Source organism: Trichoplusia ni, chromosome 1 (assembly GCF_003590095.1).
Source record: "Trichoplusia ni isolate ovarian cell line Hi5 chromosome 1, tn1, whole genome shotgun sequence".
Classification (NCBI taxonomy): Eukaryota; Metazoa; Arthropoda; class Insecta; order Lepidoptera; family Noctuidae; genus Trichoplusia; species Trichoplusia ni.
In genome coordinates this window covers 5812086-5829767 of record NC_039478.1, presented here as the reverse complement: position 1 = coordinate 5829767, position 17682 = coordinate 5812086, and the positions used below count along the sequence as shown (strand labels likewise).

The 17682-nt window shown below is 34.1% G+C and overlaps 1 protein-coding gene across 1 annotated transcript in view; it reads right to left on the bottom strand.

Annotated features, from left to right (window-relative positions):
• Positions 1–17: 17 nt before the first annotated feature.
• Positions 18–17682, bottom strand: part of LOC113491850 (dual 3',5'-cyclic-AMP and -GMP phosphodiesterase 11-like) — a 193328-nt gene continuing 175663 nt past the window's right edge. The window contains 5 exon segments of the mRNA XM_026869030.1: positions 18–534; positions 1017–1114; positions 1117–1165; positions 3760–3894; positions 6081–6239. Coding sequence (XP_026724831.1) covers positions 463–534; positions 1017–1114; positions 1117–1165; positions 3760–3894; positions 6081–6239 — 513 coding nt within the window. The 3' untranslated portion in view covers positions 18–462.

Genomic DNA, 17682 nt, shown 5'->3' with positions numbered 1-17682 from the left:
GTTGGTATAACAAGTTTTTGTGTACATTGCGGAGCGATTATCAAAGTTTATGTCCATAGCTGTTATAAAACCGCAATGGATATCGTTACTCGAGATAATATTGATACATTACGTATTTTATATTACACAGTCGTTTAGTTATACGAATTTTGCTTCACAAAAAGCTTCCCTTATTTAAAGTACGTCTCAACAAAACGCAGACTAACTTTCCACGAACAATCATGACCCAAGTTGGGAAGCAAACCTGTTAACACAAACATGTTCATCTAATTACGGACTTTGTTAATTATATGACTGCTTCAGACGTTTCGCTTGAAGCCAACTACAAGTTGCAGCAACCAACGTACATTGAACACTTATGTAATAATCTCTTTGGAACTCTATAGCTGTTAAATAGGACTTTATTGTTGTGTGTTAAGGTTTGAATTAGTTTGTTTGTGTGTACAGATTAGTGTGTAATGTTCATTTGTGTTGTGAACCCACCCGTAGCCGTTGAGCGTCGTCTAATGATGCGGATGCGTGGTAACTCAGTACCTGCAATAACAAATAACATGTTCACATTTAATGGACCAAGTGAAATTATGCGTATGTGGGAAATGACTGGCTAATTTGTATGTTACGTAAGTACCTCTGTACTCAACGATAATGAATTCGAAAACTGTCTTTTGTACAGTTTTATTTCGGCTCGAATAAAACAACAATAAATCGGGAAAGTGGTACTATATCACAGCCAGATCGAATCCAAGTTTTCCCAAATGCATCTTTAGGAATTTTGCTCAGGTACTTATAAGTATGGCTATAGCCATCAAAAAGTTAAAAAGCGCAAATCTCTTTTACACAAAATGGATATGATTTAACATAGTTTGCAATTGCAATTTGATATCACTCCTACTAAAGTAAATACTTCCATTGAGAAATGGCGAGAAAAAAGTCATCTCACTGATAACATGCTAAAATGACCTATTTAGAGCATAATTCAATCTTATTCCTTTACAATAAAATCGATATTAACTCACATCAAGCGTAACGCTCTGCTTGGCCATGGCTGTGATGGCCTTCTCGTACATATGCGTGTTGTGGATGCCCATGCCGCAGAATATCGCGAAAGCCTCACGAAGTTCTCATCGTTCTTCGTGAACAGCAACTCGTCGAATTTGTTGACTAACTGTAATATAATAAAGAGAAAACATTAGCTATTGTACATAGGTACATCGTTTATTAAAGCTTAAAAGCGAGTGCTAAAAAGTTTCGCAACCTTCACACCCTTTTAGATCTAGTTTGTAGATGTTTATTGTATATTCTTTAAGAGAGAAAGACTAGCAAATAATTGGCGATCATTATTTACCCTTTTAAATAGGCAGAGAAACAAATCGTTAATTTTCTGTCTATTTGGTAGGAATTTATGACTTTAGAAGCAATACTATTGTAACGTAAATGGAAAGAGCATTAGTTAATTCCGAAAATAGCATTCCTAACTTGGATATTATAGTAAACAGTACCTACATGCACTTGCAGACTAAATTTAAATATTATAAATTTTAACGACTAATTGATAAGGTGTATAAAACAGCTTTATTTCAAAGCCATTATGACACGGAGAGCAGTAACTCAAATCCGTATTAACCAAACTGCAAATTGCTAGCTAACAGTAGTAACAGTTGCAATAAAGACAATTAACCAACGGCAACTATAACGCAATTTCATTAAAATGAGAAATGTATGAGATTTGCTTAATTTTGGATACGATTAAGGTTGTATTAATTATTTTCAAAATTACATTGTGCGATGGAAAATTATTAGTTGACTCATAAACACATTTAAAAAGAGTGCTTGATTTGTTGAATTCATATTTCATTCATTTATAAAATACTCGTTCTTCCTTTCACCGTTAACAAGATCATTTGTTTGCAGGGCTGTCTGTCAAATTTTATCTGAAAATCGTTGTTTTTTATTTTTTATAATAGGTATATAAAATGTAATTTTGTTACATCAAATGTTTTTAATATTTGTGCACGAAATATGTGTACTGTGAATAATGTTATGTTCATGTACATATTTATAACGACTGTTGTTGTTATGATATATCTATAAATAAATTCTAAATAATTTTAGATTCTTGACTTTTTTAAACACACGCTAGGTAGAAAGCAAGTGCTGTTTATTCTTTGTAACATTTTCCAGTAACTCAATAGCCACTTATGACGTACTTTCGGTCGACCTAGAATCACGAAATTTGGCATAAAGCTAGCACTACGTCAGAACTCAAGACAAAGACGCAAAAATATGAATTCATAGTTTTGTAAGAGAACAGTACTAATTACACAACTCGCCGCATTTACAAACAAAAGTTAAGCAACGAAAACATCTGTTTATTAAACTTTCAGAAAGTGAACCAAAGTCTTGCCTTTATACATTTTTAATGTTTAAAACTGGGCTGAAAGTTAACGATACTCCAAGCTGATATAATTAGGTTTAAAAACAAACTTTCATTAAGAAATTGTTGTATTAACTGAATTAAGAAAACAACTCCAAGTTTGTAGACGACACACCAGAGTCGGAGCGACTTTTGAAGGACATATTTACTCTGGTGCGATATTTTTTTGCGAAATTAATTTTACTAAGTGGAATTATGAAGAACGATAAAGTTTATAAAGTGTGATTTTAACGTGTTAATTTACCTACTGCTTTCAGAAAAATACGTCGTCAGTTCTTCACAGGTTTTTTACATTATCTAAACTACGATTTAAAAAGTATTATCAACCTATAGGTCACTCATACCTACAACTAGATCCAGATAAACATTCACGTTGTATATGAAGTATTTTAAACTAGAGAAAACTTCAAACGAAACACAGAACTCTTCAGTTGAACATTTAAGTTAAATTAACTTGGTATTTAACTTGTCCGAGTAACAGCTTGAGATGCGGGCCGCTTTTTCGGTAATAAGTTGCGTAAGCGAAAACGACTGCAATTTACGAGTTATAACACTTTTCGACCAATATGCAAAATATATGACGCATTGCGGAAACGACATGTTAATGCCCAATAATTCAGGGGATAAAATATAATAAGTGCCTGGAAATATAATATAAGTAAATTGCTTCACAAGATTATTATTATTCAAAGCTGTGTTCCATATCTTTTTTATAACACCCCTGTCAAGTTACGCAGTTGACACATCTGAGTAATTTATTCGAAAAGACTATAGAGCCTCGTAAATCCAAAATCCGATGTATAAAACGTGTTTGCTCAACATTTTATAACAATTGTATGCAAGAACAATACACGGCAAAACGCATAGTAAGTTATCACTCGAAGCGTCTTTCCTTTTGTTTGTGATAAATTGGTCTTTTTAGAACTTTACTTAAGTAGGTATTGGTCTTGCAATAGTACGGAGTTAATTATCAAAATCCGCGTCGTTGTCGCCTAACCTTCTCTTACTCCGATCTGTATCCAGTTTCGGAGTGTCGCATCCAACCGCATTGCGCTACTGTTTTATAACAATTGTAACTTCACTCTATTTGAATTTTTCATTAATTCTACGTGACCACGTTGGCTAATAGCACGTTTTGCGCTTTAAATTTGTCAGTTTATAAAAACTTTTGGTTATTTTTTTGGATCCAATTACCATATTTCGGCACGTTTTAGATAACTTTTAAGTAATTGCCTACATATTTTAGCATTTTCTATACGATAATCTTTAATATGAGGAGAACAAGCATAAAATAAGAAAAGTTTCCGTTAAATTTGCCAGCTTACCTGAATGACTCCGATAATCCTTCCTTCAGAATTCTTGATGGCCATGCAAAGTATTGTGTTGTGTTTAAATCCGGTGCCTTCGTCGACCGACGGATCAAAACGGGGATCTAAATAGGCATCCGCGATGTTCACCGTCTGAAAATAAACACGAAATGTTACTTCTAACAACATGATGTTAACAGGCAAATAATGTTCCCGCAAACCTGCACTTAACCTTCTCGAGAATGAATACGCTCGCGACTGTCATGAGAATACACAGTCAACTTGTCTGGGAAACAGTTTTAATGAACAAGCGAGAATTAGAGGAACGGCACTCGGGAAAAACTTTCAAATTACTATAGCCGTTGAATTAAAAGTTTCTCGAAGGGGCTTCACGATGTATTCTCGAGACACGATTAGAATTAGAATAAAATTTTGTGTAAGATAATATTATTAGTACCTATATATATTCTGACACACGTCACTTACTACAGTAACAAATTACAACAAAATTTTCAAAACAACATTTTACTAAGGTCTACAAATGTTTGTAATAATATACCAAAACTATTCAAAATCGTAGATTCAACGTCTTATGTCACCCCCGTTTTACTGTACAGTCCTTAAGCTAATCGTCCCACATTCTGCCGACAGTGTTCACAGTTATTAAGCTGAGTCGGCCGGACAAACAACCTTAGTAAGAGTTCCCTAAGATAGTTAACTCAAGAGCTCACTGTCACATCTAGTGGAAGCCGGAATAAAGGCTCTAGACAACGTAGCGGGCACTAATAGTGGCCAGACACTACAGCCAATTTATTTAAGTACTTAATATAAACAAACTTGCATGTTTCATTCCTTTGTTATTCAAATAAAGTAGCGGAGTTGCATATTATTTATTAGGCATGCTACTGCAAAATGCAAAACTTTGATAATATTTTTTATCTGTTTCATTCTCTGTGTTTCTTTTTCGTGATAAAAGATTTTGTATTTACAATTTAAGCCCCTATTTTTGTAGATTTTATAGTCGGGCAGCGAAAATAAGATTTAGAAATTTAAATTATCAAGTATATGGGCAGTCTTTTATGATATACAGTATTCAAGATATCATTTATTGCAAATCCTTTTGCAAAGAATAAAATGATACAAAACGCAAGTAGGTATGTATTACCATGTAAAATTCAAACCAATAACAATTGGTGTAGCTAAAACATCAATTTTTAAACAAGGCTCGCAGCAAAACTTTGTATTAACCTTTCACATCAGTAATGTTGACTGCAGTACCTAATAAAACACGATGTCACGCGTGGCTTTAGTTAACCGAGCCCTCATTGCCTCATTACCGATAATTGAGTATTTAACAAAAAAGCCAATTTTGACCGTCAGAGCTAAAAATGTTAGATACATATTATTAATATCTTTTTAAATCAATAAATATACGTAGATAAAACTCATCGAAGATGGTGAAACGTAATTGGGGCTAATTGACACTTGTGGGTAAAGACTTACCGATAAATGACGTCAGATTTCAACAGTTAAGTGATGCGGGATTACAACTTATTGTATCCTCTTATTTTTTGTTTATGCGATTCAAGGAAAAATACTTAGCCAATATTTTTCTTGGAAATCTATACCTATACCTTAAAATGCCTTATTATTGGAAAATATCCTCATAGGTGTTAGTTTAGCGTTTATTTTTTCAGGCTAAACTACGGCCATTATTTTTCAGCAAAATCATCAAAATGTATAGAAATAGGTATAAGAGCTGAATCGTGTGACAAATAAGTGTGAGGGTCTCTGACTGCTGACTCAAGAGAACCTTATTACTGATAGCCTGACTTTGTTAGACCTAACTAAATATCGTAGATCTAATACTAACAATAGTGTAAACCGAGGTTAAAGAAGATGCTTATTCTGCATCGTTTTGTTAATAATGTTAATTTTGTGATTTGTATTTGGTATCCTTATTAATTCACTATTTGAGTATCATCGGTATTTGAGTAATTAAGGAGGAGTTCGTTCCTGAAAGTGATTTTATCCAAAAACATGACACTGGCATGGCAATTGTTTTTTTTTGGGAGATATGTTCATTACAGATGACAGAGTCTTACACAAAATGGGAGTTAAATGGAGTTTAACACTATTCCGTACAAATAAGCAGAAATTCATGATGTTTATATCTGATACACAGGCCTTCTATCACAATTTATGGAGATACAGCTTTGTGACAGACGGCCAGCCAACGAATCATCAGTGATAGAGCCTCAATTTCAGTCAATGGGTACGACCCCTAGATAATTCTTAGTAGTGGACCACTTAATAAAATAACTGAATTTCCATCTCACCTCGCCCGTAGTTGCGACATATCCCGTAATGCCGATGTTGATCGGGAATCTGCTCTCGTAAGGGGAAGTCCTCGGAGTTCCAAGGTCGGTATCGTCACCGGCTTCCAGGTCAAATACCCGGGAGAAACTGCCCTTCGACGCCTCGTGTACTAATAGTACCTGGAAATAAAAGGTATCGTTAGTTTAGGACAACGTTTCAAAATATATTACGTTCAGAGCTGGGCATGTCTCAAACGTTTCTTGATTAAATCGAAATTGTTTCTCTACTAATACTAGTTATTATTGCCCACGGATTTCCTAGCAATAATTTAAACTTGCCGTGGACAAATATTTTATACCTAGAATGTCGATTCACTAAAATACATTAACAAACATATTTGTGATATGAGCACAAAAAAAGTTACGAAAATATAATTGTTGAAAAATATAAATCATAAGAAAACATTAATTTGGCAAAGGGTGTCTTAATTTGTGCACTGATTTAATGAATTTAATAAAGGCTAATCGTCGTTTGCGGCTCACAGTCGCGCATTTCAATATGTTATGCAAATTAAATATGACAGATACACTCCTTTATTTAAATGGAAATTAGATTTACATAATCCTAAACTTTAATCTGAATCCAGAAAATTTGTAGTTTTATTTTTATTAATTTAAACTTCGTATTTTTCTACTGAAACCACACAAATTCCAAGCTAAACTAAGAAACGGAACTAAGGCCTTCGATTACCAAAAACAGCATCAAAATTATCGATATTCTCTAAGATTAAAACAGTCATACAAAACGAAAGAAAACAACTTCCTAGTCGCGATCCGTTCTTCCTAGTCCCGAGGGTATTGTACCAATATAACATTAAAGTGTCTGTCGACACAGACGCGAGCAGTACGCACGTGTGAAAATAGTCACACAAGTCACAACTGCAATAAGAAGTACAGAACACAACTCCGGGTCTCCGATCGTATCCGATAAAACCGGCCGCGTTATCTGTTATTACGACTCTAACTGACCATTACAGGCTATTCGATATTTTTACGACCACCAATGACTATCAATGCGTAGTCTCTATTTTATACGGGATTCGAAACGTGAAATATAAAATTCTCGTAATTTTATGTTCGATTCACAAGTAATGAAACATGAATCGATTAGTATCGATTAAAGTACGTTTTGATGTTGTTTACGACTCTAGGCTAAATATTTTAATTGGAATTCACCAAGAACGGGCACAAAGTAACCAAACCGATATTAAACTTCAATATTGTCTTGCAAACAACGTTAATTGGTGGGGCAAAACGAAATTCGTATCGGCCAAGATAGTCTAGTCGATCGTCCGATTTAAAATTATTTTAGGGACTCGATTTGAATGCTAATTTTATTGTAGACTATATCGTGGGAAATCGATGTTAATATAATGCTAGCAGAAGCACACCTGGTCCGAGACACCTACATTTTATGTAAACAAAACGCGTAGTTGGTCAAACACCTATACCTAACGATTATGTTTATGTTCAGTGTAGCATAATAATACTTAACTTAAGGTTTTTATTTGTGTTTTTCTATTCCGCTTATTCACGGTTAATTAAAATAAGTAGGTATAGGATCATAATTGTGAATTAAATAAAGGTTTGCTCACGCGTATTTATCGGACCCAACCGGAGTCAAAAATCATCTTTAAAACATGAAAAATGAAAGAAGTCAATTGATTTTCAATTTTCACACTAATTACTCAAGGTCTCCAATGACCCTAAATTCATAATTACAAACAGTTACATATTTATGATATTTTGAGCCTGAGTGAAAACATACTGCTAGGTAAATGCTAAATCTCCTTCGAAACTTCTATCTCTTTGCAATTTCTGCCCACATTACTATTGTGATAGGAATGTGGGCAGAAGTTGCCAATTCTTTAAATTCCTGTACCTTTCCATCTAGGTGAAATTTCGATTACCTCAAATGATCTGTAATGTTGGGCTACTTTCACAGAACAAACCAAGTTCCATTAAAGGAGTTCGCGATATTTCTACACATTGTTCCTTCATAATTGAGTTTTCCTTGGAAACGGTCCAATAAAGTATTGCTTGAGGATGCTGGGTGGTCGTAATATAACCGGACACGTTTCATTCTGGACCTAATGATAAAGAAAGTCTCTCGTGTATGTATAAGATAGATTAGATATACATTACACTTTTTTAGTATATTCCTAATTTTTATACCACCCATTGTATCCGGGAACTAATTCTTATACTATACTAGCTATCCCAGCAAACGCTGTTTTGTCAAACAAATGAGTTTTAGGGCTTATGAAAACATAGATGTTGTCCGATTTCCAGACCTAAAAAGAACCTTCAAATGAAAAGTACTTTGCAAGTATATACATCAGTTTTTTTTTATTTAACCATGACACAAGTACGTTTCTTCAATGGCTGAGGACTTAAGTCTTAATTATTACGCATGCCTGCATGTACGAACTTGAAGATTGTGTAGAGGTATTCGTTTCAAGAATAATTGAGATCCATCAAAGACCTGCACTGCCATGGTGGATGATGGCTGTGAAATAAGTCTAATTAAAAACGTACCATATAATCCCATTATTACAGATTAAAAGATCTATAATCTTAATGACACAATCACTATAAAACGTAGTGTTAACGTATACAATCTGTTCTAAAACGTTCACAAAGTATTCCCCAGTCCCTAGAGCAGGGATGCCGTTGGTAAGCTTATCGCTTTCCATTCTCATTAGGGTTCTTGACACGCTTTTATCTAAATAAGCAGTTACCACGTAAACCCAAGTCTGGACTGGTTTTTATCCTCCAAGTTATTTTGTTTACGCGGTATGTATTTTTATTAGTATAGTATACCATAGTTTGGGCGTAAATACATTTATTATAGTCACCTTTCGAAGTAAATGAGTGGTAGGACGAAGGACGTAGACGAAAGAAAATCTGTGACGTCATAAGCATTTGTCTCAAGAAATGCGGCACTTGCGGGCACACCATAGTTGTAGTATATTTATTCCACTCGACAATTCAATTTGCAAAGGATCTGGTTTTTTTTATATGGCTGAGGTATCCTCTTAGACACCTACTTCCTCGGAGAAGAATGGGTAGTGATAGATAGGTAATTCACTTTTACCTTTACTTGAATTCTGTATTCTATTCGCCTGTGTGAACAATCATGTAAGGACGTACTTTCTTTGTACCATCTTGCTTGCTAGCCTGTTGGTACTGCATACTCATGTTTTTTTACAAACAAATGATCTTTATCATTATCTTGGTCTCCTAATGACGAAACGTAAACCGGAAAATTATAACTTAATTACAGGCTACTAGAATTTTTAATGACTAATCGTAGGAAAGAAATATTGTTTTCTTTCTTTTCAAAAAAATACAATTAGATTTCTTCTTACAGATGGCGCTCATTATTATACATCAAATCACAAATATTTGCATAAACGTCAAATTAATTTCGAGAGTTTTCATCGAGCATTTATCATATGTTACATCTTTCATAACTTTTGCATACAAATGTTACTTAGGTATTTCTTTATTGGATAATAAAAGCAATTTTCAATGTAATGAGATCCTATAGACATTTTTTTCTAATATTTCAAGCGATTTAGAGTTCATTGTTTGAGTGATGATATCAATCCATCAGTTTTTATAAGACACTTGGGTAAAATATGTGATTATTTTCGAACATTCTTTATTGGCTATTGAAAAAATTTGCTGTACTAAAATATTTTCATGAAGAGTTTTTTAGCTGTACAAACAGTGACATTTATTGAACCATTTTTTTGTTTGATAAGGCGCAGGAATTCTTGGACACTCACAGGAAGATGCTAGTTTCTGACTCTTACTGACTAAGCCTGCATCGTCGTACAACGTCTCTTGTATTTATTTGATGTGTGTGGGAATGTTTAGCTTTTGCCAGCCGATTCGTTTCTAGTTTTTTTGTTTACAATTAGATAAAATTACTTAGGTACTTTAGCAACCAACATTTCTGAGTTAAATTATTATACAAAACCATTTTAGGGTGCACTTTTGTGAAATTCCTATATTTTGACCAACATTTAGTAAAACGAATTTAGGTCTAGTACAATATGCCAGACGAACATTCCCTAGGTAAATATTATACAAACCATTTCAGGTCGCACGCTCGTAAATTCAATGTATGATTGTTACAAACATTTAGTCGAATATTTAGAAATATTCAGGTCAATATGATTTTCTGATTCAATCTGAAATAGCGTGTGGATAGAGTACTCCACGTAAGCTATCGAGTGTACAGACAACAACAAAAGTATTAACACTAGCCGATTTATTAAAAGCCAGTAGTTTTCATGACAACTAGGAAATGCAGGTTAGTTCACTTAAATGATGCAACGGTTTGGAACCTAACCAAAGTCCAGGGTCGCGACAGTTCAACTCCCAACCCTGCGAGACCCGGTTAGCTTATGAGTAACTAGTGAAACTAGTCGGGAAATCCCAATAAATATGCGTCACCAAGCCGTTGCATAATTTAGTAGTATTATAAAATATGGTGTTTGGCAATCTTTAACCATACGTCATCATTGGCCTAGCCTTTTCCCAACTATGTTGGGGTCGGCTACCAGTCTAACCGGTTTCAGCTAAGTACCAGTGTTTTACAAAAAAAATCAACCTTTAACCATACGTATTAAACCATTTGTTTCCCTTAGCTTCATATTTATTTATTACTTGTTAACCAACTTATGTTGCTGGCTATACAAAGGCATCATTTGACAGGCCGTGGGAGTTATAAACGACCATTATGCATTTCCCCGCCCACAATCATAACGTGTATGCTTTACTATTTTTAAATGGAAAATATCTGAAAGCGTTTTATCATGTTATCATTAGCATTAGCGAAGTCAGAAAGTCCTTTTGATATAAATAGGTATCCTACGGACCTATTGGATATCAGCTGATGAACGTTTATATTTTTTTTATTTTATGTCTTATGATTAAATACATCCCGTAATTCAGGTTGTACACTTACTGGTAAGGTGAAGCCACAATTCTCATTAGTTAAATGAAAATTTAATCTTTGTGTCGTTATTGACGTTTCTGTTTATAGCCTAGTGTTAGAAATGTTGAATTAAAAAAAAAACTTTTTTCAAACACATTTTCACCGATGTAATTTTAATTTGGATATAATTAATAGTCTTTAAGAAAATATTGTAATAAAACACCATTGTTAGAAAACGCAATTTCATTTAAGTAACCTGTCCCAAAACGAAAGTATTAACTACATGACGAAACTTAGCATTAACAAATGACTGACGGACATCGACACTACTTTTACAACGTTGTCTACATTTTACGATAATGCATAGTATTTCTAAGAAGTTGCGATAAGTTGGCGAGCACCCAATAACCTGATACATTGTTACATACTGCGCAAACCTAAGCTCATGTAAAACAACAAATAAGGGATAAGTGCCAAAACGTTTACACATAAACATTAGCGTCTTGCGTATTTGTTTACAGATGACTTTATGTAAAAGGTTTTATTACAAACTTCTAGTTTCTCTTTTTTGTCCGAGTTCAAGAAGAGGGAGGTTCTCAATTTGTCTGTAGTTCTTTTACTTCGGATTGGATAAACCGATTTTGTTGATTATTTTCTGTCCGTCTGACTGACTGTCATTTGGTACCACGAAATACATCAGGTCCGGCTCTGTAGTTTTTACATGAAGTCGTTTGAATGTTGTTGTTAAAAAAATACTTTAGAACAATATACGGAATTTCTTGAGGGTCCTATCCCCGTAGTGACATTTTGTTAACGCAAAACTAGAGTCATTGATATTAACGTTTCGAAAGAACATGTGCAAGACTTACTTGTTTTTTTAGAGCGAAAAATTAATATGAATAAAAGAGCTTATAGAACGTCTAAGACGTAGATAGACTACTAAACAGAGCTAACAAGCTGTGACGCCACTCTAATTTGTAAGCCGAATAATAAATTGGTTTTAACATTTAAGAGGCATTCCGTTTTAGTAAGACGCGCCAGAATTACTTAGGAAATTAATATATTTAACACTTAATTAAACCTTAGCGTATTAATCTTAAATATAAAGCACTAATCCTTTCAAGTGTTAGTAGTGAGTATTAATAGTCATCTTTGAATCCGCGTCTGACCGTAGTAAATTTTACGATATAAGTCGACTACCAACTTCAAAAGACGTCATAGCAAACGTGTTAAAAGTAAAAACAATTTTGCACGCCATGGACTACTGAGTTGGTACCTAAGTGATATATAACATGCGGGTCATGTTATAATGTAAGTTTCTTATGCTACGTTACCACAACACTTCATGATCACAACACTTATACATCACCCTCATAGGAAAAGTGAGAATTCATTTCGTATTAGTCGACTCAAAGCGAAATTGACATGTAAAAGTGATGATATATCCTAATAACAGATTAAATGATTTCATATCATTCCCCTTCCCAATCCCTCCTATTATGAAAAAGTGATTAACACAATTCATTAATTACTTTTCAATACCTCATATATTATTCCGTGTGACGTTAATATTATTAAAATAATAAAATTACTAACAACGGGAGTCATTAAAAAATGAATACAATGGAAAATCAGCGCGGTTGGTCCGTCGACGCGGTTGGTCCGTAGATGGGTGACCATCTTTGTCATAACGAGTTCCTCCGTGTTTCGAAAAGCACGTTAAATTGTGGGTCCCGGCTGTTATTCCTACATCTTTGACAGTCCTTACAGGTAGTCAGAAGCTTGAAAAGTCTGACAGCCAGTCTAACCAAGGGGTATCGTGTTGCCCAGATAACTGGGTTGAGGAGGTCAGATAGGCAGTCGCTCCTTGTAAAGCACTCAGCTGAAACCGGTTGGACTGGTAGCCGACCCCAACATAGTTGGGAAAAGAAACAATGGAAAATCAGCTGCTTTGAGTGACAAATAAAGTTGAATAGCTTTCCGGGTATCAGGCATCAGGGGTAAATACATCATAATACTTGCATAATTTACGTTAAAATAAATGTCAGTGTATAAGAATTTAATGCACCAAAGCTTCACTGGATTTGTATCCAAGACAATGTGTATGTGTACGCCTAGTACTGAAAAGCACCTTAGCTTCAATTACCACCATAATATGACCGAGATAGTAAAACTCATTGGTGCTCTAGCATTGTACCATATTGCTGTACAAACATATCTTCAACAAAATTACTTACAGGTATTAAGAAACTGGTTTATAATTCCATCTTCAGTTTTGCAATGAGTAATGATTGCGATGCTCAGAGATAAGCCTTAATTTGTATTCTACCTTCAGTCTGACCGCAATAGGAGCGCTTGGCGCCACTGCGACGTTTCAATCATCATTAGATACTAACGATTATTTACACTACAGAGGAGAAATAAGACTAGCTTTTAATTATCTCGTATCAACGAAACATTGTACCGGTCCTTTTGCGTTATTTTAGTTGTATTGTGTTACATAACAATATTAAAACACGTCTGGGTTCTTTTTGCGTAATTGTTAAAATTACGACACTAACATAGTTTCATTCTATATTTTAATAAAAACTAATATCCAAGCTAAAGGATTAAATAGCGCTTCAAAAATAATTGGAAACGTGTAAATAGAATTGTGGGAATAAACTTTATTTATTTCAGATATGAGAATATCGCTATTTAGTCCCATACAGAATAACAAACAGACTATAATACAGTTGACTGGTGACAATCAGTCGAAAGGCTTCTGTAAGAGTACTAAAAACCCTTAAGCAGAACAGTTTTCATTGTGCAAGCAGGAAACCACTATCTGCCTTATAAAGCGCCATCTCGCTTTCTCAACGGCAACAGCCCTGGTTTACAGGGTAAAGATACTGGTCTATCAAAGTAAAGCGGTGCAACGCATTTCAAAGCGGCGCCACTGTAAATTTGCATTTTTGTGCCGTCTTCCAACTATTCATTATGCAATGTGACTACCAAGATATCCATCTCATGAACTTAATTTTTTGACGATACAAATTGAGCGCGTTTAAGCGGAAACTACTGAATGGATTTGGATTCAATTTAATACATAGACTTTAGTATCCCGATTCACAGAATTTTGTTCTCATTTTTGGACAGAATGCGCTTTGAGTTTGATAATATTAATATTTTATTTCTATTTAATTGCATTAATGACTGTGTTTTGAAGAAATGGAAAAAAAATATTTCAGTACAACCGGTTTACCGCCACGATTTAATATATTTATTGCAACTTTGGATGCGTGACAGCACTATACATCATATAGTCGTATCTCTTTCACAACACAACTTTTGGCGGTTGGTCGTCCTATCGGTGGACCAATTAGAAGTTGGTCGAAACAAACTGATTTAGCCTCATTCGCGTCGTTCGCCGACATAGGAAACATGAGTCTATGGGGACAGTTCGTAATTAACGCGCCACTTCACGTCACGCCGTTTTGCACAGCTAGGCCAACGTATGGGACTTGTAATACTAGTAGAATAAATGACATCATGGGGTCTTTGTATGTTATTGAGAACGAACTTGTGTGACTTCACTTTGTCCACTAGTTACAATTAGTTACCGCCGCAGTTAAACCCATGAATATGGTTGTCGTGATAAAGGTTGTATGTATGTACTTCTTTATGATTTCAGCTGCCTCATATGGGATATCTGACAGAAATCTGGTCAATGGTTAAACAAAAACGACTCGCGCTCTAAAGTATTTCATCTTCATCCTTGTGTCGTAGTAGGCTCTACGAACATTGTCGTCACATGTATAAAGACATCCAGACTCAGAACAAACATAGAGCATTTCGTAAGTCTGATCTCAATTTAATCACTTTTATTTACTTGTTTATAAACAATGCTACATCATCTAATATCAAAAAACTAAATATAATATGCGTCTATGGACTGCAATATTTACATTGACCCACCATCACGCACTCTTGCCAACTGTCTATCATCATATCATTAAGTTGTGCAATACATTTCTATATACATACATAAACATAAACAACATACGTACGTATATATACCGCGTTTCATTTAACTAGTACGCTTTTTAGCGTTCCGTTGCCCACGGGTAACCCTATTCCGAATCCTTTACCGAGACACCGACGTCTGTCTATCTGTCGGTCACTAGGCAGTATTTTATGTAAAGTGATTACCAGGTTTCACAAATTTTGTATATTTTGCCTCTACATCAACCATTACTAAAAATTTGATGGGTGACCAATATTGTTTGTTAATCCTATTTTACTGAACCCGTACTTTCGCGAGTCTGATTCGGTCTGAGACGAATGAATAAAATGAAAATAATTTTGTGTCCCGCATTGCGTTAAAAATCACGGAAATAAGTCATAAAATAGTTAAAATAAGTCAAAGACTTTGACTTTGACAAAAGAGTAGTAATTAATACAAAAACCGAATTCAGTTACAAACGTTAGTGTCACCTGCACATCAATAAATCTTCGTTAAAATAATATCAACCATCATGAATTATTCTATCTCTCCGTAAAGGCAATGGTCAGGTTTACCCTTTGTACAAGCTACAGTGAGCTATGACTGTATAAATAATATTGTAAATTGCATAATTAAGCTTTCATCCACAAACATTTAAATACACCGTCACCATTATCCTTTCAAAATGCTAATTAACAATTTTGTCATAACATTGTGGAAGGTATAACTCATATTAACCACTTTTATTTTTCTGTAAATTAAAATGTCTGTGTCATTTCCATAAAACAAATGAAAAAAGTTCATTATTAATTTTGATGAGCACTGGGTATTATCCCTTTTCAGGTTAAGAGGCTTTAAAGTTTTAGAGCGGACCACATTAACATCTTTACACAGACAAATATTATTACCGGCTACGTTAGTATAATGGTGGATCTAAAACAATAACATTTCAAAAACAACGTGGTTATGAAGTACGCTAAGTTTAATGGCGCTATAAAATAATTTTCACCTCAATTTAATGGAAAATTAATTAGAATAAAGGTCGCATTAAACTTCCGTATTATAAACATTAGTAGGGATAAAATTGTCGTTAAATTACAATTAAAAGGAGCCTTTTAAAGCGTGTTTTCAAATAAACTTGGGGGTCAATCTTGATAAAATTTAATGCGAAACAAATTGTCCCTGTTTTGCTAATTACTTCCGAGAACGACATCGTACAGTATCTAAATTGCTTTTAACAGTGTTACTCTTTTAGATGGTTAGGAATATAAGAATTTAAATGGTCTGTAATACTTTAAGTACTTAAATGCAATTTTAGGAGGTTATTTTTTTACTAATTAACACCATGTAGCCCACCACCACGGACTGAGAGAGAAATAAACTTGGTATGCAATCCAAAAAGAATATTTAAGTTACAGCAATCAATCATTAGTTCGATTTATCGAATAAAAAATTCGAAAAAGGTTCAACATGCCATCCTACTTCATACAGCACACCTCATTTTTCTTTCATTTAACAACAACATTAAAACAAACTAACCAATCATACCAAATAAGAAGTTCCATTTACTCAATAAATTAATCACTAACGTGTTCACATCGCTCATCATCGCAGACAATAATCGTTCACCTACCTAGTTACTCCCAATTTGATAACAATAGCTAAGCCTCCTTTCATGTAGAAATTGATTTACTAAACAAAGGCAGGACTAAGGACAATTGATAGTTCGTTAGTTACTTATGATCGGATTTCCGAGGATATAATACTAATTATAGTTTGTATCGTCGGACATCTTGGATTGAAGCCCTTATGATCTTGTTTCTATAAATAGAACGCTCAAATAGACCAAATTGGGAACGATAATATTGGGTCCTTGGATTAAACTGAAACTACTTTTGCGATTTTGATTGGAGTTTGAGTCGTGATTATCTTCGACTATTTTGTTTCAACGGACAGCTGAGTGGTTGAGGTCACCACTACAAATTTTCCAAGGAGCGACACAAGGTTTAAAGCTAATAGCGCGGCAGCCTTTCTTTTTTATTTAAATCCTCTATTAGATATTTTTAATGTGTAAAATAGGGTTTTAAATTGAATCTAAAAAGATTAGAAAACAGAAAGACAAGGCATTAGATAAAAATAATAATTTCATAACCATTTCCTAAGAAGGACCTCACGTCCCGTTTGGTGATATAGCATAAGATATCGCTTCTCGGCTTTTTAGCTAAGATCAAAGTGTAAAAAAAGCATTAGATAACTAAATTATTTTGCAAAGTTATATTTAATTAAGTTAAGTGATGAAAAATAGAGCAACCTAAAAAGAAATATATTTTCCTTGAAATGAAAACTCGCTAGGAAAAGTTCAAAGTATATTTTAAATCAGTTTAAGTGTAACGTATTGGTTCACATATAGACTGCATTGGAACTGTACAGTACGAATTTATGCAAAGCTGGAGAGGCTTTAAATAAACTTAATAATGCACTTTATATTCACAGAAATAAATGGAACTTAGAACAGTTTTAGACGATAAAAACTCTTTTAGAATAGACTAACTTTCATTGTGAACTTTTGTAGAGATATGAGAATAAGAAATTGCATGAATTCATAAATGCCTTCATAAATTTAACTT